The 24,681-nt window shown below is 46.7% G+C and overlaps 1 protein-coding gene across 9 annotated transcripts in view; it reads right to left on the bottom strand.

The window, feature by feature from the left end:
• Positions 1–24,681, bottom strand: part of TANGO2 (transport and golgi organization 2 homolog) — a 169,579-nt gene that overhangs the window by 102,901 nt on the left and 41,997 nt on the right. For 8 of the 9 annotated variants that reach the window (XM_069100857.1, XM_069100853.1, XM_069100850.1 and 5 more), the window contains one exon: positions 2,640–2,749. In XM_069100857.1, the coding sequence (XP_068956958.1) occupies positions 2,640–2,695 (56 nt within the window). In that variant the 5' untranslated portion in view covers positions 2,696–2,749. Of the gene's footprint in view, positions 1–2,639; positions 2,750–4,067; positions 4,156–24,681 lie in introns of all 9 variants that reach the window. The other variant, XM_069100854.1, reaches the window with a different exon arrangement.

Here is a 24,681-nt window from a genome sequence, read left to right as displayed (position 1 = left end):
GATCACACAACTAGTTAAGTGTCAAATGTCTGAGGTCTGATTTGAACTCAGATGCTCCTGACTTCAGGGCTGGTGCTCTATTCACTGCACCAGCTAGCTGCCTCTACTCTCCCTTTTTTCTCCACTCCCCTTTTTCTCCTTCCCTCCTACTTCCCTTTGGATTAAATGAATTTCTCTATCCTACTGGGGGTTTCTATGTATTCTTTCCTCCTTGAACCAGTTCAGATAAGAGTGAGGTTTAAGTTTTCCCAACTCTCCCCATTCTCCCCTATGTTGTATAAACTCTTCCTGGCATGCTCCATTTATGGGAGATAATTTTCCTCATTCTTCCTCTCCTTTCCCCCATCCCCCAGTGCATCCTTCTTTCTCACCCTTTCATTCTTCTTTCGAGATCATCCAAATGTAATAGAATCACACCCAGGCTCTCTGCCTTAAAGTCATTCCAAGACCCTTGTAATAAAGTTCTGAGGAGTTACACGTATCATCTTCCCATACAAGAATGTTTAGCCATTTATGATTCCTCACTCATGTTCCCCTTCTTACAGTGCTTACTATGTGCCAGCTGCTATGCTAAGATCGTTACAATTATTATCTCATTTGATCCTCACAGCAACCCTGGGAAGTAGATGCTATTATTATCCTCATTTTACAGATGAAGACACCAATGTAGATGGTAGTAGTTACTTGTCCAGGGTCACACAGCTAGTAAGCACTTAGCACAGTGCATGGCACATAGAAGGCACTTAAATGTTTATTGAATTAAAAGTGTTGGAGGTTGTATCTGAACTCAGGTCTTCTTGACCTGGGGCCCAGCACTCTATCTATATTGTCACCTAGCATCAGGAATCCTTGGAAATCCTCTATTTCATTAAAGATCCGTTTTTCTGGGCAGGCTATTCTTGGTTGTACTCCTAGATGCCTTGCCTTCTGGACTCTTAATTTCCAAGCCTTTCATTCCTTTGCCACAGTACTTGAATTCTTTCTGTCTGGCTGCTGAAGCATTTGTTCCTCAACCCAGGAGCTTTGGATTTTTTGGCTATAATATTCTTGGGAGTTTACATTTTGGGGTTTCTTTCAGAAAGTGACTGGTGGATTCTTTCAATTTCTGCTTCCAGAGCGGAGGGATCACTGTCCCAAGCTTCAGGTTTTTTGTGTAGCTGTTTTCAGAGATAATTCTGGGGAAGTATGAGTTTTTGGTACTTCCAAGGCGGTATAATCTAAGTAGAGGTGTGTTTATTGTTCTCCTGGCCTGCACTCTGGTTTGAATGACCACAAGCACTCTTTTCTGCCTTGGAAGTATCGCCAGGATCCCAGCTCCCCTTTGGTAGCAAGTTCTGGTACACTAGCACTCCTCCTTGCCCTGAGACTGAGGACTGCAACCCAGATCCAAGTAAGGGCAATGCAACAGAGTTCTGCCCTTGGTGCCAGCAGAGCACCATTTACTTGACTTTAACATTTACATGACTTTAATCTCCTTTGGCTATGGAGGTTTTCTAGAAAAACTTGGATAGTAATCGCCCTGGATGAGGAGGCTTCAGGAAATTTTCAGTTTCACTGCATGGGTGGATGGAGTATTCACACCTCACTGCATGGGTGGAGTATCCACACCTCACTGCATGGGTAGATGGAATGCTCACACCTCACTACATGGGTAGATGGAGTGTTTACACCTCACTGCATGGGTGGATGGAGTATCCACACCTCACTGCATGGGTGGAGCATTCACACCTCACTGCATGGGTAGATGGAGTGTTCACACCAACGAAACTGAGAATTCATGAAGTACCCGTGAGTTGTGTCTCCAGGAAATTAAGTCATGAATAGATTATTATACTGCTTTTCTCTAATGCTCATGACATGACACATTACAAAACCATAATGACATTCTGGAGTTTCTTTCAGAAGGTGATGGGTGGATTATTTCAATTTCTGACAATTTCAGTTTTTGAAAACAAAACCTGACTGCTGAGCCTCTTCCAACAGTACGGTTTAGAACACCAGGCTCCCATAACCTCACAGAAAATGCCTTCTAAGGGTAGAAATCCGGTCTCTGATACTTAGGGTGTGTGAGCATTCTGAGCCTCAATTTACTGATCTGAGAATGGGAATAATCACACTCGGAGTTGTGGTCCTACTGGCTGTTGTGAGGCTCAAAGGAGGGAAAGCAGCAATCACACAGGTGATAACAGTTTATGATTGATCATTATTTGTGTTAAGGAGAGCTCCAAGTATTTTCAATACTGTGATTTGATCTATTCTTCCTCCCATCGGGCATTACACAAAAAGCACCAGTTTTAAGTCTAGGACTACATGAGGACAGCCCTCTGAGATCACCTGATCCTCTTCTTACAAGATGAGGGGAAATGACTTGTCCAAAGTCACACAGGGATTAAGAAGCACTCTGTGACTGGGGCATATCCCTATGCAAGCTCTCTAGGCTTCCATGTCCACACCTCTAAATGGGGGATTAAACCTGGTCTTTCCCTGGTCCTCTCGGAGCTCTGACTTCTAAGGCGACATGTATTATCAGTCAGACTGATACCTTCAGATGGGGAGTAATGACCCCAGAGCTAGAGGAGAAAGAAATGAGCCTCCTGAAAGACCTCAGAGAGAAAAAAGAGCCCATGCGTGGGGGTTACCTGTATGCATTTTTGGAAACAGGGCGAGGATCAAACTTGAAGAAGATGATGCACATGGGGAAGTGTCCCTGAGGCAGCTGCTTCTCACAGGCCCTGTCTGTCGGCTCAGTCTGTGGGCAGAGGAACAAAGAGGCCCGTCAGCCAGTGACCTCCAACACCAGGCCAGGTCAATACGCTCTCGGGAAGCCAGAGGCTGAGCTCCTTCCAACTCCACCTTCGGCCTCAGTTGTTCTTTCTGCAGTCAATGCAGCGAGGAGCAATTGGTCAAATGATAGGCCCTTGGAATGGTGCTGGGCCTGAGCACAACACGCTCCAGGAGTCACTCACAATTTTACTGTGTTAAATTAGATTCACCCAATATTTTATCAGCTGTCTCCTAGATACAAAAATGGAAACAGCGCTAGCCCTCAAGGAGCTCACATTCTACCAAGGGAAACAAGGGGAAACAACAGCCCCTCCCAGCTTTAAATCTATGCATAAGAAAACACACACTTGTTTTGGGGCTGGATCTGAGATTTCATTGGTGCAGAGAACTTATTATCCATTAAGAAACTCCTACCATAGCAGTGTGAGTGTTCACCTAAGGTGGTGCCAGGTCTGGAGTCGGTAAGACCTGAGTTCAAGGGGTGGCTAGGTGGCACAGTGAATAGAGCACCGCCCTGGAGTCAGGAGGACCTGAGTTCAAATCCAGTCTCAGACACTTAACACAAAAACTAGCCATGTGACCTTGGGCAAGTCACTTAACCCCAATTGCCCTACCTCCCCCCTCCAAAAAGCAAAAGAACAAAAACTTGCCTCTATGAATGAGTAATCAATAAACATTAGCACCTGTTAAAAAAAAAAGACCTGAGTTCAAATTTGGCCTTAGACAGTTACTAGCTGTGAGACCCTGGGCAAGTCACTTCACCCTGTTTGCTTCAGTGTCTTCAAGTGGGAAAGGAACTGGAGAAGGAAATGACGAACCATTCCAGTATGGTTACCAAGAAAACCCCAAATGGCTCATGAAGAGTCGGACATGACTAAAACATGATTGGCCACCACTTCCGACAACAACATAAATAAAACCAGGGAAGTCAGCAGTCAGAGCAGAAGAGGGAGGGCATGGGTGTCAGCCATAGAGAATGCTGAGAGAGGGAGAGGTAGAGTGTCTTGTTTATGGAAGAGCCAGGAGGCCACCATCACTGGATGGAAGAGTATATGTCGGAGAGGAATGTGTGAGAATACTAGAAAGGTAGGAGGGGGTTGCTAGCAACTCCTCCCCACACACATGTAGGTGCACATGCACACACACAGGCACGTGCACACACGCATGTGTACACACGTGCACATGCACACACATGCATGTGTGCACGTACACACACAGGCACATGCACACACACACTATGTTTGCCATGCATAAAATGACCCAGCTGAGAACTGATCTCTGACCTTGTATAAAGGGACCAATTGCCCAGTTCTTCTACTACCAATTCTAAGCCTTTGTTTTGTTTTCTCAGTTTATTAGGGTGTTTATTGCCTGTCAGGAAGAAAAAGCCATGATTAAATTTCATAAATATGTGTGAATCCCACTGTCCTTCATTTGCAGAAGGACCTAGTCATTGACTGTTTAATTGTCTTCTTCAGACAGGAGTTCTAAGCTAAAAGACAATTAGTCTTCCCAAAAGAATTACAAGCAGAGTCCTAAAGACTAAGTTTACTAATCCCTCTTGTTAGCCAACACTCACTTTTAACACACCTACCAAGTGAGGATGAACCTTCTGACAGATTGTTCTTCCTTTTGCACCAGGATCTGAAGCGAAGTAATCAGTAGGAGAGTCAGAACAGGGATGGCAGACTCATGATGAAGTGTACTTCCTCACCCTCTCTGGCCCACAGGCCATCTTGGCTGGACCCTACCATCTTGCAGCCTCTCCCAAGGCCCGCCTCCTCCTGGATGCCTGACCCACAGCTGTCCTGGGATATCTTGGTGAGAGAGGACAGCAGTCAAAGCCCCATCAGGGTTACAAAGGTTCTGCTGCTACTGATTCCATCTAAGCCTTGTAACTGGCATTGACCTTATTGGCCTCCAAGATGGTACTGTCCCTCAGAGTGGAGGCACCGTGCCCTTTCAGTGGGCTCCACTTCACCTGGCACTTGAGGTCCAGCATATTCCTCAAGTCAGCAAGCAGGGCGGGCAGAGTGGGACTGTGCTACAAGTGGCCAGTGACCCGGGCTTCCTACATCCCCACCCATCTCTAAGGGAGCTGCTGGGCACCCTTGGCCTTTGGAATAAGACTGCCAGGTATCTGAAGGCCACCTCCAAGATACAACACACCTTTGCAATAAACTGGCTGGCTATTAACTCCAGATTGTTCCTGCATTTTCTTTTCTGGGAATCCTTGAGCTCACCAAGGCCCCCCCCCCCCCTTCCCAAGAAGGTGACAAGGCTGGAGTTGATGGTCCACATCAGTGCCAGCTATTCTGTGAGAGGCAGGCCCTCAGCAGCTGAACCCACCCACTGGCAGCAAATGAACCTTACATGACTGGTCCCAGCACTGCCCAGCTGCCCCCAAGGTTACAGGAACTACATCAAGGCTCCGTAGCAGCAAGAAGATAGTAGTCTGGCTGTCCAGTTTTATGGCAGCCATCCATTCCGCTGCACTCAAGCTCTGGTCCTCTTAGGCCTCCTAAAGTCAACACTTTGGCCTCAGCAGCAGGAGCCTGTCTTGAGAATCTGACTCTCAGAGGCAGGAGAGCACTGGCCTACCCGAAGCAGGAACCCCTGCCCCCAGTAAATATCCCCCTAAACTGGCTTCCCAGATTCCCCTTGAAGATACCCAGAGCCTTTTGAGCCTGTGGGAACACACAGCACTGTTCTGATCCAACAGCTGCCTGCTTTGGCATCAGCCTCTGCCACTCTCGATGGCAAACCCCAAACAACAGATGACTGGCCAGGCTGGCAGCACCAGGCACATCTGTGGTGCCGAATGGGTCCCGAGGGAGTATGATCCTTCCTCCTTCATACAGTTACACAAATGCAGGAAGTGCCTCCTGTTTCTTAGCGTTCTGATCCACGGCTTATTTTAGAACCCAAATGAGCCTTTCAGGATTTTCTGCATTTGAGTTCCAAGAAGATGCAGACATTTTCCACCACATTTAACACCATTTTGCTCCTACCATCCAAACTAGAGCTGCAAGCACCGCATTTCTACAGATTTCAAATGAACAGCTGCCATCAGCTCCTTGCTCTGTCAAGCCACGGACGGGCATCACGGTGCACTGGCTGTCAGAGCCATGGAAAGCCAACTCAAGCTCTCAGACATTAATGCCACACAAAGTCGTCCTCCAAGGCTGGGTGAGAACATGCGAGATGGAGAGAACTGAGGCTCTTATCCCATTCTCCTCCCCTCCAGAGCCCTTGACCTTGGCCTACGCTCTCTCTGACTTTCCCTGGCTGGGACGATGAGGGAGCCCTTCTCCTTGCCAAGGCCAGTCACCCTCCCTGTGCATCTCCTCCAGCAGCCTGGGAGCTCCCTCTGTCTCATCTTTAACCTGTCCTGGCCCACTAGGTCATTCCCTACCTTCAAATAAGCCCAGTGACCATCCCAGGCCATGCCATGCTCTCAGGCTACCATCCACATCCTCTAGCTAGCCCCACAGTCTCCTCAGCCCTTTGCAGCCTGGTCTCCACCCTCATCATTTCCCTGAAACTGCCTTCTCCGAAGTTATCAATGGTCTTGCCAAATGGGGGGGGGGGTTTCCAATCCTCATCCTTCCTGACCTTCTGTCTTCCCCTTCTGGATACATTAGTTTCTTGGGATTCCATGACACTTCTCCACCCTGATTTTCTGACCCATCTGATCTCTCCTCACTCTCCTTTGCTGGTTCATCACCTAGATCACATCTCCTAATTGTGGGTATTATCCAAGCCTTTGTCACTGGATTTCTACTCTTCTCTCTCTCTCTGTCTTTTTGTGTCCCTCCCCTCGTGTCCCTGTTTGTCTCTCTCTCCTCTCATCAGTTCCAATGGATTTAATGATCATTTTCATGCCAACAACTCCTAGCCTCAGCCTCCAATGGGTTCCAATCTCAAGTCACCAACTGGTTACTGGACATTCCACACTGGATGTCCCAGAGGCATCTGCAACTCGCTCATTCTCTATTTCCCCAAACTGTCTTCTCTCACAACTTGGCTGGTTCTACTCCAGGCCCACCCCTTCTTCCAGGCTCTTTGTCTTATAGCCTTGACAAGCCCAGCTCCTCCCTCTCTCCCACCCCACACAGTCAGTCATTTCTCTCTCTACATTTCTTGCATCTAACCCCTTCCCTCTAATCACACAACTACTATCTTCCCTCAAGCCTTCATCACACCTCACCTTAATTATTGCAAAATCCTCCCAAAATGGTCTCCTTGTCATAGGCAACACCCACCCCCCCTTCAGTCCATGTTCGATATCACAACCAAAGTGATTCTCCTTGGGCATAGCTCTGACCATGTCCTTCCTCTGCTAATACATTCCAGGGGCTCCCTATTGCCTTGAGTGAAACTCTTCTCCTCAGCTTTGAAAGCCTTCCTAACCCTACTGCACCCACCTATCTTTCTGGCCTCATTGTCCATTCTTGCCCTTCCTTCACTTCAGTCCAGTCCAGCAGGCCTTGGTCTGGTCCCTCAGACAGGGCCTGCCCCCTCCCCACGCCCTCCACTTCCCAGCTCAATCCGCACCCTCTCTGTGACCTCCCTGACCCACTCCCTCCCCCCCCATCCCTCGTCTTTAACTCCCCTGTATTTATTCTCTTGCTATTTTTCCTGCATATGCTTACATATGTCCTTGCTGTCTCCTTCATTAGAATGTTAACGTCCTTGCTAGTAGGGCCTGTTTGATTGATTGTGATTGTGTCCCCAGCTCCAAGCACAGAGCCTCAGACATGGCAGTCACTTAACAAATGGCTGCTGATTGATTGACTAACTGAACCAAAATATTCAGTTCCTCTGTTGGTGGGAAATGATGTATTGGGTTTTGGGAATTTTTTTAAAAAGATACCTTTCAACCTGTTTATACAAAAGAGAGAGGAAAAACCTTCTTTCTTAAAATTCTTTCGGGAAGACGTTATAACAACTCTAAAGAATTCTCTGAAGGGAACAAAGGAGACTAGAAAGAAGCAGGCAGAGGAAGTCTATGGGATGACTAAAATCTGACTATTGGATCTAAGCTTGAATCAGAGGTCAGTTCCCAACCAGAGCCTTCCCACAACCTCGGGCCTGGCTCTGCTTCCAAGGGTTTCCTTGTTCCCTGGCTATAGAGGGTCCAAGAGGCCCATGCCACCTGGGGATGAGTTGGCATACCCTTCAGCAACTGATATGCCCCTTCTACTTGTGGCAGCCATGGAGACTTGGAGAGGAAACATCCGAATCCGCTCCTACAGTTCCAGATCAGCCCAGGACATCCAGAACCATGGCACTCAGACCATCTTCCTTTGGGTGGCTATATTTGACCTTCCTCCTCTGAGCAGGAGACCCACCTCCACCCTGGGCCCCTATGCTTCTATGGAGGCGCCATGTTGAGGTGCCTTCAGACCCTCTAGGATGCCCTCCAGCCATCTTTCTGCCATGCTACCAGCATGCTCCCCCCTTCCTGCACCCCACCACCTCTTCCACTGTTCTGGGAACAAAAACCAAATCAATGCTGTAATTACTGGAAGGGATGTGCCAATAAACTGTCTGATGACCCAGGACCATCTCAGGAACACTCCAAACCATAACATTGCTACATCCTTCCTCCTTGCTCACTTTCCCCTATATGTATCACCTTCCCTTATGTGAATATAAGCTCCTTGAGGATAGGGACTGTCTTGCTCTTTTATACTGGCATTGCCAGCACCAGGCTTGCTACCTAGCACAGAGTAAAGTATTACTCAAGTCTCTTTCAATCGTTCACATACAAAGAATCAGAATATGGGTTTGCCAGAGCTTCCTGTGGTCCCAGAGCAAGTGAAGTCATGCCTTGAACTTTCTGCCATTCCAGAGCCAGCTGCGATGGTTTTAGAGCCTATCACGGAACGCTTCAATTTCACAGGCTGAGGCAGGTCTTTCCACAGAGAATGGCATGAGCGCAGTGCTCAAGAAAAGGCCACATTCTGCCTAAAGGCACTTGGAGAGGGATTCTGATGAAAGCACGGCAGAGCTAAGTACCACTATAGGCGCAAAGAGGCATACTTTCATTAAACAGAAAAAAAAAAATCCAACACAGCATCTGCTCGGCACTCCAGCGCCTTCAGCAAAACAGAAGGTTTGAGGACATTTTCCCCTATCCATGACATTGAATATGTCACATTATTGTCCACCTGCCATGGGGCGGTGAGTGAAGCTTGTGCAGGTGTGTGAGGTGGGCTGGGGGCCGGGGGAGCTCTCTGCATCACCATTCATAAGGCAGCTAAGGGACACAGCAGATAGAGCACTCAGCCTGGAGTCAGGAAGACTCATCCTCCTAAGTTCGAATCTGGCCTCAGACACACTAGCTGCGTGAACCTGGGCAAGTCACTTAACCCCACTTGCTTCAGTTTCTTCATCTATAAAATGATCTGGAGAAGGAAATGGCAAACCACCAAGTATCTCTGCCAAGAAATGTCCAGACAGAGTCAGACAAGACTGAAATGACTGAATAACAACAACTGACCACTGGTTACTGTATGGTGAGTGAAGCCTATGTATGTGTGCGGGGGGCGGGGGGGGGAGCTCCCTCCATCTTCATTATAAATATAATGCAACAGAACTGAGGAGATTAAACCTGACCAGTCAGCTGAGGCAGAAATTGAGAGTGAACCTGAAAAGCTAGGCATAGAAGCTTATCAGTGACAGAACTTCCCAGCCCACCAGTCCTGGATCCAGTCTATCATAGTCAGACTCACCCAGGAAGGCTGCTCCTGCAGAAGAGGCCAGCTATCACAAACAAATGCCAGCCAACTGGCACTCACAGGACAGAAAAGCCAGCCTAGCTGAATCAGCAAGGCAGCCCGAGGAAAAGCCAAGAGGCAACAGATGCTGAAACACCACCTCCACCCCCTCCTTAGCATCTCTCCTCACATCTGGATGGAGACAGCCCAAGACCTCCGACCCAATAGCCTTGGGAATAGCCATGCTTCTAGCCCAGTGCCCTCACATCACCCTGGGAAGCAGTCTCCATGGGGATACAGATGAGCAAATGCATCTGCAGGCCCAGAGCTGGATGTTCTTGACAACAAAGACCTTGGTCCTGCTCAGAATCAGAAATGCAGATGATTCTTTCACTGGAAATAACACTGAAGAAGAGGCCACACCATCTGCTTGGCCACTGTACCTTAAGGACTATGGGTAGATAAGATAAAAACCTTCCTATACATTGTCTGCCCCATTAGAATGTGAACTCCTGGAGGGCAGGGACTGGATTACATTTCTAGTTGTATCTCCAGCACTTAGCATGGAGCACAGGAAAATGCTTTGTTCATCCATTCATCCATCTATCTATTATCCATCTGTCCATTTATGATGTGGTAACTGCCTCAGGCCTGACAAACAGTAACATTTCTTCATAAAGCAGCACTTTTTCTCAGTAAAGAAACTGATCATGATAGAGTGTCATGGGTGACCAGTTCCTTCTTTGCAGTCTGTAACAGGGTCTAAGTTGAGGTCTAAGCCTATCTGGAGACACTCTGGGGGGAAAATAGCTAACAGAATCAGGATCCTTCAACTAGCTCGCACAGACACCAGAAACTAACAAGATAAAACTTAATAGAGGTAGGTGAAAATTCCTAAGCTTTGGTTCAAAAAATCAATGTCACAAATAAAGGATTAGGGAGACATAATTAGACAGTGGTTTCATGTTAGAAAGATCCAGGGGTCAGGGTGGACTGCAAATCCAATATGTCAACAGTATGATGGGGGCAGACAAAGGGTTCATGTTCTCTTAGCAGTAACAGAATGAAATGAAATCTTAGGCCCAAGGTCAGGGACCACCTGCCCTACCACTGATCCCCAAGGTCTACCTGACCTTACCATCTGCCATGAACCTGAGCACTCCTAAGCCTATTTCCCACCTCCCCCCGCAATGAGAATAGGAGCCCCCAGAGAACAGAGGCAGCCTCACTTTCCTATTTGTGTCTCTGGCACTTAGCACAATACTTGGTACATAGAACTTAATAATTTTTCCAATAAATTTTCCATCTGAAATTGAGACAATGCCACAGGGTTACTTGTTGAAGATCTTGGTAGCCTCTATGAGGGGTAGTCTGAAGTCAGAAGGAATCCCAGGACTTGGAACCAGAGGGGGCATTCAAGATCATCCAGTCTACACAAACTCACTCATTTTACTAGACCAGTACCTGACTAGATCCTGACTGTGGTTCTCCCCAACCCGAGGGATTACTGGCTCACCTGTACAACTTTCTCCTGGGGAATGAGCCAGTCACTGTTCCTACTTCCATATACCTGGACTCCTGGATTTCTTATCCTTGCATCATTCAAGCCTAACCATAGAGGGGCTTGGTGGGTACATTTTAGGGGCAAGGTGTTTACATCATCTTCCTATTCCTCTCCTTCATGCTGGTTTAGGAACTACATATAGAAAACCCTCCCAGTGGCCTAACAAGTTGTGGTGCATTGTAATGGGCTACGCCTATGCTGTAACAAATGACCAAAGAGGCTGATGAACGCAGAGAAGCCTGGGAAGAGTTACATGAACTGATACAAAGTGAAGTCAGCAAAGCCAACAAATAAACACAGTGACTATAACAACATAACAGACAGAACCACTGCCACCAAATAATCAAAAGCAAATGGGGAAAGATTCCAAAGTCTAAGCATGGCACCAAAGAACAGGAGGAGATATTTCCCCTCACTCCTTTGCATAAATGGAAGGTAAGTGAATATAGAACCTTGTCCATATTTACAATTTTTTCAATGTATGGAATGGTTTTTCTAATGGTTTTTTCTTTTAAAAAATATTCTTGGGGAGGCTAGGTGGCACAGTGAATAGAACAATGGCCCTGGAGTTAGAAGGACCTGAGTTGAAATCCGGCCTCAGATACTTAACACAAAACTAGCCATGTGACCTTGGGCAAGTCACTTAACCCCAGTTGCCCTAAAAAAAAAAGGCAAAAAAAATTCTTTATTATATGGGATGGTTCTCTGGGAGGGAAAAGGATACAGAGGAAAATCAGGGTAATATAAAACCAAAAGATCAACAAAAGTCATTTATAGATATATAAGTATGGGTGAAGGGGATATAAAGAGACTTTTACTAGTCCTTGGGTATTGCCCGCTGCTCCCATGTCTCATTGCCCAGGCTCCCCTACAGGGGAGAAACAGAAGCAAGAAGTTTAGTCTCAGAGAGGATAACAAATGTTTAGTGGACTAAAGGGTCATGTCCAGGGATCTTAACCCTTCTCCAGAGACCAGCAGGATATTAATATACCTGATAGAAAAGTAGTGTTACTTTTCCTATACCCACTAGCAAGGACCACCATAGAATTGTTTGTCACATCCTTCCAGGGGATACCTCCAGTATGTTAGGAATAGGTTGGGAATAGGGCAGCGTGGGGAAGACCCCAGATCAGGGCAGACAGGCCCCTGCCGATCTACACCTGATTCAGGGGAGGGCAAGTATTTAAACTTGTTTTGCATTTGTCATTCAGCGCTGATGTACCATTGCCAGACTGGCCCACTCATGTGAGGTTTCCAGTACCTGAGTAGGAGCCTGTAGGATGGAAAGTCTAGGGGAGGCTTGAATGATTGGCTGCTGTGGCCTGCCTGGTACCTCCTGACTCCTCTAGGTGTGATATCTGGGGAAGGAAGCCTGGAGCTCACATGCCATGTCTTTGTTCCCTAGTATGTTTGCATGTAGCCCATAGCTAAAGCTCCAAGGCCGTGCTGCTCTGGAGTCTGTCCACATACAAAGTGTGTTTAAGAGGGGATCTGAGTGCTGTCACATCCTGAACATTAGATCTGAGACCTGAGCATCTGACCCTCAAAGGCTGTTTTCACACAAGCTATACTTTCACTCCCGTCCTTGGAGAACTGATGACAGGTGGGGATAACAAGGATCCCAAATGGAGAAACATTTCTGGAATCCCTGAAGCCCAACCTGAAAGGAGCCTGAGAAGTCACCTGCATCTACCAAGACCTTGAAGAGAAGTCCCCTCTACCACCAACCCAAGGAGGGTCATCAAGCTTCTTCTGGAGGGCCTCTGGTGTTTAGGAATTCCCTCCCTCCCTCCAGAGGCCACCCATCCCATTTCAAAACAGCTCTGGTGGGGGGTGAGAAATTTCACTTTCCAATGAACTTAAACATTCACCCTTTGGAAGCACTCTCCATCCCAAAGTCTTTCCCTCTCACTGAATGGCTCCTTCCAGAACCTCCACTTAAAGAGGGCACCTAGGTCAACCATGCCTTCGTTTCTCACCAGGCTACACTCAGGACTTCTCTACCATGCCCCAACTCTGGGGACCCTTACTCCCTCTCCTTTCCAGCTTCCTTTTATGTGCTGTCTTCCCCCATTAGAATGTAAGCTTCTTGAGGGCAGACGGGTAGTCTTTCTATTTTTATTCGAATTCCCAGCACTTAGCACAGGGCCTGGCACACAGTAAGCTTTTTACAAATGTTTGCTAAATAATATCTGACTGAATCAAAACCCGCCCTTCTGCAACTTCCTTCCATCGCAGGAAGCCTAGTCCTGCTGTCATTACTGGGTGCATGGGATGCCAGAAGCACTCCTCACAAATAGAGTGGTGAACTGGGCAGGGGAAAGAGGGGCTGCAGGGAATGGACAGTGGGAGGTTTGTGGTGAGGCCTTAGCGAACATCGGCCTTTCCCCTTACTGGGCAGTGATCAAAGGTGGCCCTCACAGAACTCTTCTTCACCATCTTAATTAGATCGTGCTCTTGCTAACTCTGAAACAGGATGGTTCCTTACACTGTTTAATAAACTCAAAGAGCAATTACCTTTCAATGGGAGGTTTCAAAATACTTCAAAGCGATCTATAACTTGATAGTCATGGAGCCAGGCAAGCTCAGCAGCCCACACAAGCCTCTCTGGAGACCCTGGCTCAGGAACACCACTGACACCCAACAAGAGGACTCACCAATATTTCTGTATGACTTTAGGTTTATCAATCACTTTCCTCCCAGCTGTTCTGGTGGGAGGATTATTATTCTCCTTTTACAGATGGGAAACTGAGGCTCTTAGGCCTCACTCACACAGTGACAGGGCCAGGCTGAGAACTCAAGTCATCTGATCACAACTTCAGGAAGCCAGAGGAGGGAGAAGAGGCCCCTCCTCGTGGTGTTGAAGCTGTGCAGACACTTTCTGTTCAAACCCGGTCCTTTCCATCTCCTGTGAGCTCTCCCAATGTTTGACCCGGGGGGGGGGGAGTGCTCTCTTGGTCCCATTCTTCCAACCTGATTTCTTTTCTACCCGGATGCCTAATATGAAGGAGGCCGGTTTCTACTTCTCCCTTGTTTGCTATCTCCAAAATACCCTCCTCTCATCTTTAGGTTGTCTAAGGATTTTACTACCAGCAAGATGCACCGTGCCTTCTGCACTGCGATTTTCCCCAATGTGGTTTTGATGTCATGGGTTGGCGTGTGAAATTAAATGGGAATTTGGGAGGAGTTTTGCAGAAGGTGCAGACAACACACGAAGGCCAGCAGATGACATAGTACCTGTGACCAAATACTGAACCCAAATTTTATAATAAAGTACTGTAAATACCCCATAAAAGAAAAAGGGAAAATTTAGACTTCTCTGGTACAAAGGAGGGCCAACAAATTTTATGTGGATTTTCCAGATGGTGGGGGTGCTGTGCCCCTAATCCCTGAGATGCAGGAGGGATAACTGTAGAAAGAGAGCCTCCCTTTCTGAGATGATCCGCAATTTATCCTATATAGATTTTGTTTGTGGTCTGTTAGGGGGCACCATACTGCCCAGAGTGCTGGGTCTGGAGTCAGGAAGACTCATCTTCCTGAGCTCAAATTTGGCCTCAGACACTTCCTAGCTGTGTGAACCTGGGCAAGTCATGTCACCCTGTTTGCCTCAGTTTCCTCATCTATAAAATGAGCTGGAGAAAGAAATGGTAAACCACTCCAGAATCTCTGCCAAGAAAACCCCAAAGAGTCAGATAAAACTGAAAGACAATGTCAATTTTGTGTGTATATAATTATTGCATTTTGAATCCCCTACTAAACTATCAGCTCCTTGAGGGCAGAGACTGCTTTCTGACTTTCTTTGTATCCCCAGAGCTTATCCCAGAGCCTGACAGACAGTAGGAACTTAAACACTTAATAAATACTGGTTGACAGAACAAACAACAGAAATAAGCCCTTCTGGCTACCATACTACACTAATGATAAATTAGAAACACCAAAAAACAAACAAAAAACCCAGTTCCACTAAAAGCATCAGTTCCTCCCTGGCCCCAGTTCTTTTCTACAAAAACTGTTGTTTGACCCAATCTCTCCCATCTTGTACCTGTGACATTGATTTTTTGAACCTAAGCATAAGGACTTTACATTTATCCCTGCTAAATTTCATCCCTCAAGCTTCAGCCTACCCTTTCAGCCTATGAAGATCTTTTTTGGGAATTTCCATTTATTGTAGTTTACAAAATCTCAGAGCTAGGTCACCTTTATTTAATTTAATATAGAAAACCTCCTGAGATTGGAAACTCCCTCTTTTCCTGAGGCAATTCATTCCATTTTTGGGTCTTTCTAAAGACATCTCAATTCCTTCATCAGAAGTTTGCAGTATAGTCACAGCCTTCCCTCACTTAAATCCAATTTACCTGCATGTCATGGTATCACTCCCCCACCCCCCACCCATGTCATGGTCCTCTTTGAGAGCAAAGGACAAACAGCAAGCATTCCAGTCCATTCCGACGTCTTTTCCTAGGAAACATACTTCTAGTTTTATATTAGAATCCATCAGAAAGAACAAACACCTTTGTAAGACTCTATTCCACAAATGGATATCTGTACACAATTCACAACACTTCCAGTGTTTCCAAGGAGGGCTCTGCCTGACTACAATGTTCACTGCCTTCACTTGCAAGGCTTCCGACAGGGAATCTGATGTGTTTATGACTCTTTCATATTTTAGCTTCCTGAAAAGCCCACCACTCTCAATCAAATTCCATTATCCCATATCTGTTTCAAATTTTATTTTCCTTTTATGTGCCCGTCCTGCCCACTCTCCTTCAGTTCACCATAAAACAGCTATAATGCTGGATGGCTTCCTGTAGCTAAATTGCTCTGTATCACGTATGACCTAGTATTTGAAAGTCTGAAAATATCTCAGGATGCCTTGATGAGGATGGCACTGGGAAAAGGCCACAGAGATAATGCGGAGCTGATAAAGTCTGAATGGGGGGGGGGGATAATGGCAGGGGGGGAGTACAAGAGGAAGGGAGGGGATTCTCTTGGGCAAAGCAGCTTTCTTAGAAATCCCTTGGGTTAATACAGAGAATTCGAGATCTTAACTGTTCATGTGTATGTTGATTATGAAAAGGCACCTGATCTGGCAAAGTAAAATGCTGCTTTGTTAACTCTTCTCTAAAAAGGCTGTTCAACAATAGCTAGCATTTACATAGTGATTGAAGGTTTGCAGAGGCCTTTACAAATGTCATCTCACTTTATCCTCTGAACAACCCAGGGAGGTAGGCACTACTGTTTCTGTTGAGTCATGTGCAGCCCAGTCTGACTCTGGCTGCCCCCGTGAACTATATGATGCCAATACTGTCCATGACGTTTTCTTGGCAAAGATACTAGAGTGGTTTGACATATTCTTTTCCAGTAGATTAAGGCAAACAGGGTTTGCAAGTGACTTGCCCAGAGTCACATTGCTGAAGTCTAAGGTCATATTTGAACTCAGGGCTTCCTGACTCCAGGCCTAGCACTCAATCCACCGAGACACCTAGCTGCTTCTGTTTTAGAGATTAGAAAACTGAGGTAGACTGAGATTAAGTGAGTTGCTCAGGACCACCTAGCTAGACAGTGTCTGTGGTTGGATTTGAACTCTTAATGACACCAGGTCCAGAGTTCTAACCACTGTGCCACAAAGCCACCTTTATCCATTTATTAAAATTGCTCAAGATACCATGAAAAATATAATAACAAGCTTCCGATCAGAAACATGAGTTGAAGAATAAAACTGGGAGAGACATGTATGCCTGCCCAAAGCGTTCATCAACTGCTAGTGGAGACCCAGTTCAGAGAACAAGGTGAAAGGAATTCCCTCTAGATAATGAGGTCCTCTGAATGCTACGGAGTGTGTTGGCCATGATGGCTCTAGAGAGTCTGGACTGATCATTCACACAAAATGAGCAAGTGGGTGAAAAACACCGACTGATGAGCTCTCGTCGCCCCAGATGCTGGGGGGAGGGAGGTCTGCCTGCCTCAGTCTCTCCCCACTCAAATACAGCCTCCATCCATCCACTAACATGACCACATCACCTCTACTCAATTCCAGTGGCTTCCTTTTGCCTCCAGGAGTAAGTAAAAAATGCTGTGTTTGGCCCTTAAAGCCCTTTATGACCATCCCCCTCTGACCTTTCCTGGCTTCTTGTATCTTATACCCTCCCACATACTTCTTGATCCAGTGGCGCGGCCTCTCTTGATGGTCCTTGAACAAGACCCTCCATCTGCCAGGCATTCTGATGCCAGGCCATCAGCTGGCCCTCGGCTTTGGAAGGCTCTCCTAGATCACTGTCATCTTCTGGCTTCCCTGGCTTCCTTCTAGTCCTGGTGAAAACAGCACCTCCTACAAAAAGCCCTTCCTGAAGCCCCTGAATGCTAGTGTAGATCACACTCCACTTGCCCTGCACATGGCTTGTTCTGGTTTGCACATGTCTGTGTGCTTACTGTCTTCACCGTTAGGCTGGGGGCTCTCCAAGGGCAGGGACTGCCTTTTGCCTTTCCCTGTATTCCTACCATTAGTTACTGAATGACCGGCACAAGTATCATATAAACACACAAGCCTACAGATGTAAATCAGCTACGAAGAGTTCAGATGAACATCTGTTGGGAGGTGGCAAAGACATCCTCTGGCACATCGGGCCGGTGCTGCCCCCTCCACAGATGACTGGCATGAGGGGAGCTGATAGGAATGGGCTGCACTCTGCCTCACTGGTGGGAACTCCCAGATGAATGAGACAACAGATCCGTTGGGGATGTGCTCGTGTCTGTGAACTGAAAGGGACCGGAACTCCAGATTGCCGGTGGTCCTGAACTTGAATCTTATTTGCTTAGGTAAAGTATGATCTGATGAAACTGATCAAAATGTCAACTAATTCATCCCTGGAGCCCTGTGGGTGGGGCCTTCTTCCTGCCTTCCAATGAAGGAAGAAAGGGGGAAGAAAGCCGTATTCTTTTTTTTTTTTTTAAAGCAATTGGGGTTAAGTAACTTGCTCAAGGTTACACGGCCACTTATTATTTCTGGGTGTGGTGCTGAGCATCTGAGCCCAGATTTGATCCAGGTCATCCCGACACTGGAGCCGGTGCTCTTACTTGCTAAGACACCTGGCCGCCCCTGAAAGCTGTATTCTTTAGGAGCCTGGTCTATAGCAGGCACCCTACTAATTGCTATTAAGCTGGAAGGTAGTGTAAAGATGGTTGACCCTTTCGTTTTATAGATGAAGATTAGAGAAAATAAACGATCTATCCCAGGGCATGAGTAAGACACAGCAGATGCCAAATATGAACCAGGTTTGAACCCAGATGCTCAAGGGCCCGTGACACTGCTCTTCCTATTACTTGCTCAGAGGCATGGGACTGGTAAGTACTGAAGCCAGGCCTCAGAGCCAGCTCTCCTCAAGACAAGGTCGCTGCTCCTTCGGTACAAATTAGGAACAAGATACATTTTAGAGGTGAAAGGGGGCGTTGCTGAATGGGACCTGCTGTGCAGCTCAGTCAGAAGAGGTTCATGCCCAGGCGCTGAGGGACTCTGGGATGTGTGGACTCCATCATACTGGACTTCAATGGTCCATTCCTTCACCAAACCCCTTCTCATGGCCCAGGGGCTCTGATCAGAGAAGCAAAGGGAGACTCAATCTCAGACTTAGCTCAGGAAGAGCCTTCCTTCCTTGGACAGGTGTTAAAGAGATTGAGAAAGGGGCCAGGGGCTAGTTAAGAGCTCTGATAGAATTCCTATGGAATGGGGAGACAGGGAGGAGAGGGAGACCTTGCAAAGGTCTGGTACTTCAATGCATACCACTGGAAGCCATTAAAGGAAAGTCCCATTTATGTGTGATGCTATTTTAATAGAAATGCCAGTTTTGGCAAATGAAAGGGAGCTATAAAGCAGATTTGAAGGATGCTCAGCAGTCTTTTATAGGCTGTTTTATTGAGATTTTGTGTATCCTAATTCATTAATAAAGGGGAAGAGGAGGAATACTGGCTTATTTTATCTCCCATCATTATTCAAGTAGATTGGAACATTTCCCCAATGTATGGTGGGAAGAAGCAATGCTGTATCATCATGCTAGCAATAACATGGGCGCCTGGCTCTCTTCTTGAGCAGCCACATGAACTTAGACTGTCACCTCTCTGGGGCTCAGTTCCTTCCTTTGTAAAACAAGGGGGTTGGACTAAACCATCTCCAAGGGCTCCTTTTAGTTCTACCTTTCAAGGGCTCTGTGACTCTAATTCTTTGGGGTTCCCCAGAAAATGCATCTGTAAGGAATGAGAACCTAGCCAAACCTGGGCTGGAACCTCCAGCTCTGTCACTTACTTGGGCCTAGGCCTGCCTCCCTCTAGGGCTCCCTCAGTTTTCTCATTTGTAAAATGGGGGGGGGAACTAAATGACCTCTAAGGATGTTTCCAAGTCTGTGTCCCTCTATCATAACAGCGGGATCTTATTTATGCAAAGAATCACGAGGCCACAGAAGGAACGTGACCCATGCTCCAAGCTGTTGGTCTCATTTGTAAAGGAGGTGCTTAGCTGGGCAAAGTAAAGCAATGCCCTGATTAACTAAATACACTATCTAAACATGGGCAAGTAGGGTTTACCAATACACTTTATAATTAGCAGACCAGCTAGGAAAATCACATAGAGAAAGAAGACACCCTCCCCCCCAACTTGGTCAAGACGAAGCTGTTTTAGGGACCTCAACAGTTTTTTAGACCCGATTTTGAGATGCTGTCAATTTGAAGGCACAGTTCTGTCATTGTTAAGATGAGACAAAGCCTGCATTTAGCTTTGGCTTCTATGATTTCATGCAGTGGATGGAAGCTCTGGGTTAGAATCTCTCCTCTGTCTGGATATTCAGCCTCTCTGGGCCTCAGTTTCGTCATCTATAAAATTAAAAGGTTGAACTGTATAATCTTGTAAACTGCCTGCTGATCCTCAAATCTCAGAGTAGATTACGTGAATTACAATCAATGTGTACATTGAAAAGATACACAGAAGTAACACAATCAATTAAAATGTACTCTCATACCAAAAAAAACCTCATTTTAGAATTAAACTAAATCTCCTGTTTGGGGCAGGTAGGTGGCACAGTAGCAGATATTTGTGTCAGGTCTGGAATCAGGAAGACTCACCTTCCTGAGTTCAAATCTAACCTCAGGCACTTACTAGTTGTGTGACCCTGGGCAAGTCACTTAACCCTGTTTGCCTCACTTTCCTCATCTATAAAAGGTTCTGGAGAAGGAAATGGCAAACCCCTCCAGTATCTCTGCCAAGAAAACCCCAAACAAGGTCACAAAGCGTCAGACAAGACTGAAAAACCACTGAGGAACAAAACCTTCTATTTATACTCTGATACTCTGAAAGACTTATTATTTCATGAATCGGGGTATTTCCTTCCACATTTATGAGTTATAAATCTTCACATACACACACACACACACACACTCTCTCTCTCTCTCTCTCTCCACATTTCAGGAATCACTATGGCTAAGAAATCCAGCATTGGTCAGCCAGCCTTGTGGTGACAAGTCTTTATGCCTGTCTTGGCTGGCCCGTGAGTGACAGACACCCAGCCCACTGCTGGGCCTCTACCAGAATCCTACTGGCTTAGTAGGATCTGTTGGCCTGGCCACTGGGGACTCTGTGACCCAAGAATGCACTCACTGGAAGACTTTAGTCAAGAGAATATGAAAAACAACACACTTTAAACAGCATTTCTAGGTTAGCATATGAGTTTGTGATGGAAAAGAACTAGTCCCTGGGCACCACTTACTTTTCCCTCTCTGATCACTTCAAAATAAGACTGGCTATCTTTATAACACTCACCATATCGGGTTTCTTTGACATTAAAAGTCGAGAGCTTCAGAAATTTGTCCTTTTGAGGAGGAAGTGGTGCTTTTACCCAGAATTAAGTGTATTCCATTTAATTAAAGATTGATTAGGAGCCGCAGGGAATCAGAGATAGGGCTGTGGTTAAGGTTAGGCATGGCTGGCATCTAAAACCAGAGAAAAGACAGATGAGCAAACTGGTCTGGTCAATTGTGCTCAGCACAGAGAATGGTACTCCAGGTCATGGTGGGAAGCAGGGGGAAGTCTGGACAGAAGCACAGCAGTGAGTCTGTTTAGAAGCTGAGCCACCTTCCCAGGCAGAGGGAGAGGACTGGGTGATACCTGAACAGAGGTTCTGTCTGATTCAAACCAACAGAAGCAGAAAAGTGGAGCTGGAAAAACCACGGAGGCTCCTGAGGCCAACCAACCTCCCTCCTTCCTCCCCTTTTATTTTAGAGGAGGAAACAGAGGCTCATCACACATGCCATAAAACCAAGGTTAGTCTTTAAAAATTTTCCGGAAAAATGGAAATTGTCCATTTGCACAAAAAATGAGAATCACAGATCAAAGAATGTACAATGCATTCAATTCAACAAAGATTTATCAAGCATCTGTTGATGCTCAAGGTACTGGGAAGGACCTTGGAGGTAATTTAATCCAACAGAAGATGAAACTGATACCAAGAGAAGTTAAATGACTTGCCCAAGGTCACACAGCTAAAAAGATGGAAAGCCAGGACTCAAATGCAGGCCCCTGACTCCAAGTCCTGGATTCTTTCTGATGGGGCAATGAGAATATTTCTTGAACTGAATTAAAACATGCACTTTTATGCTGTCAAGGTCAAAATCCATCACTTTGGATCATGTACAATGAGGAGGGAAAATAGGGAGAAGGAAGGGCTCACCTAGCCTTCGTCCCTTTCTAGCCCTCTGGCCCCTCCTTTCTCTGTTCATCACTTGATTCACAAAACGTTAACTAAGTGCCTACTAAGTGCAAGGCAAATGCTGGGAGGACAAAGAGGAAGTGAGACCCAGGCCCTGCCTCCTCTTCCTCCCCTGAAGCAGGCTAAAATGAGTTTAATCACTTATGTATTCGAACTTGGTATTCAAGGCACAGCACGCAAGTGGAAGAGACTGAACTTTTATCTTTAAGACGTTCCAGGAGTTAAGGCTTCTTGAATTTTACATGCAAAATACAATATGCAAATGCACAGGCCTTTGACATTTTCCTTTTGAACAGAACAGCGGCCCTGGGAGGAATCTTCCCCACCCACCCTGCCCAGCTCTAACACCAAGATTTCTTCTGGCCAGAGGTTGGTAGGATCATGCTTGGCCAGGAACCCCCATTGGGCAAGGTTTAGTAGGGATCTTCAGCGCAATGAGGGGTTGCCAGAGTGCAGAGAGGACCAGATTGGAGTCAGAAAGATGCATCTTCTAGAGTTCACATCCAGCCTCAGACACTAGCTGAGGTCCAACATCACCGTCAATACCCAGGTTATTCAAACCTTGCTTTCACGTTCTCTTGAATGGTGGCACCTGGTTGGCTTTTGTTGAATAATAATCGCCATGTTAGTGTTAATCCTGGCAAGATAAGGATTCCCTCTCTGCCCCAAGGTATGACCCCCTACCTGCTCAGCTCCTCTCAGGTGAGTGGGCCCTGGGTCTGCACTCAGAGGGCCATCCTGAACCCCAGCTCTATGTGAATGGTCTCGGTTAGAGAGCTGAAGGGCTGGGCTTGTCACTGTTATACCGTATTACAGCCCTTCTGCCCGTAAAGGCCCAGATGTGGAATGACAAAAAGAGCTCTGGCTTTGGCATCAGAGGATGGGTGGGCTCAAGTCTTGGCCAAGTCACTCTCTGCACGACCTTAAGCAAGTTCCTGAATCTTTCGGGGCCTCAGTTTCCTCATTTGTAAAGCAAATGTGCTGCAGGGTCTCCCCGAGTCCTAGGTGCATGGTTCTAATGAAGAAGGCCCAGAAGTGACATTGTGTAACCCCGCGGAAAGAGGGCCAGAGGGGAATTCAGAAGACCTTGGTTCTGGTCTCGGCTCTACCATCTGGGAGCTAGGGGATCTCCAACAAGTCAGTTAGCTTTACTCTTCTCATTTACAAACGAAAAGGTCGGACAACACGATTCCCAACATCCTTAGCAGCTCCAAAACTTCCTGAATGCTTCTGATGAGGTCTGCATAAAACATGAAGGCCTGAAAACCGGGCACCGCCGCTGACAAAGAAAACCACCCATTGGGTTTCTCCAATAGTTTCATCCACCATGCACAAAAAAGTAGGGGAGATAGCATTGCTCACCCAGAGTCTAATTGGCTTCTCTTCCAAAAGAAATGCTATTCTTCCGACTATTTCATTTGGAAGCATTTCATTTGCCTTTGAAAACAAGCATGATTACAGCAAAGCCCCAAAGTTATTTTTAACGAAGCTTCCTGTAGCGGGGTAGAGACAAAGAGAGTGAGATTCCAATCAACAAATGATAGTCCCATTAGAGCTGACGTTGGGAACACAGGGCTCAGTCTGGGAAGCTCTTCTTTGTCCCACGTCCATGCTACGTGTGGGATCTTCATGAATGCTGAGCGTGGTAGCCAGGCAGCCCTCGGCACAAGGAGAATCAGAGGCCCAACCCACAGGCTTTCTTTCGCCAGTTTTTACTTCTATGTAAAAAATAGGAGGAGAATGTGAGGAGGGAGCACCAGGAGGGATCTGGAGGGCACCAACAGTCACACCCCTTCGGTGAAAAGTGTCACTAACTTGAGACTTTGGGAAAGCTGTGATGCTGGGAAGGAAAGGGCGAGCCTTCCAGGTCCCTACTCCCCACAGGCTGGGAATTATTCCCTCTGTGAGTTCAGAAAAGGATGAGAGAATGTGGGAGAAAGATGGACTTGCAGAGGTGGCCACTCACCTGAGTGGAGCTGAGCAGGTAGGGGGTCACACCTTGGGGCAGAGAGGGAATCCTTATCTTGCCAGGATTAACACTAACATGGCGATTATTATTCAACAAAAGCCAACCAGGTGCCACCATTCAAGAGAACGTGAAAGCAAGGTTTGAATAACCTGGGTATTGACGGTGATGTCGGACCTCAGCTAGTGTCATGTGGGGCAGCAGCCAAGTGGGAGGGCACCAGACCTGCAGCTGTGGATGGGAAAGATAGTTGTGCGACTTGTCTGCTTACAGCCTCTGTCAAAGGAGAGACCTTCCAGCTCCAACATGTTGGGAATCCGTCAGCCCGGAGTGTGGAGTGTGACGGCACCAGTCACTCAGGACCCACAATACTCTGTAGGGTCTGACGGCTGGCCACGCTCACACATCCCAGATGCTGGGCAGGCTATAAGCTGGCGAGGACAGGCTCTCTCCCCCAGGACCAGCCTCACCAAGCAGAGAGAGCCTCATCACCTGGGTTTGTTTTAGCCAAAACAGCCCAGGAAGACCTTCTAGTAAGGTCTGGAAGGACTGTAATATGGACTTTCCCAGTAAATTTACAGATACCTCAAGTAAAGCCAACAAGCATATGTTCAAGTCAGTAAACATGAAGTGCCCTCTCCATTCCAGGCACCATTCTGAGAATACAAAGAAAGGCAAAGACAGCTGCTGTTCTAAAGGAGCTCCCAACTGAATGCAAACACTACACACCTATTAAATACCTATTGACTGATTTATTAATAGGGGAATAGGAATCATCCACAAATAACTATGCTACAAAAAGAGACGTAAGGGTATGAGACCAATGAACTATGAGCTCTAAGGGCCCTTCCTGCTCCAGCCTTAGGATTGTGGCGAGGGATGGGGTGCTAGCAT

This window comes from Petaurus breviceps, unplaced genomic scaffold (genome assembly GCF_028583685.1).
Source record: "Petaurus breviceps papuanus isolate PSGF00001 unplaced genomic scaffold, PetGlider_PUasm1.0 428, whole genome shotgun sequence".
NCBI classification, from domain to species: domain Eukaryota; kingdom Metazoa; phylum Chordata; class Mammalia; order Diprotodontia; family Petauridae; genus Petaurus; species Petaurus breviceps.
This window is presented reverse-complemented; position numbering and strand designations above follow the sequence as displayed.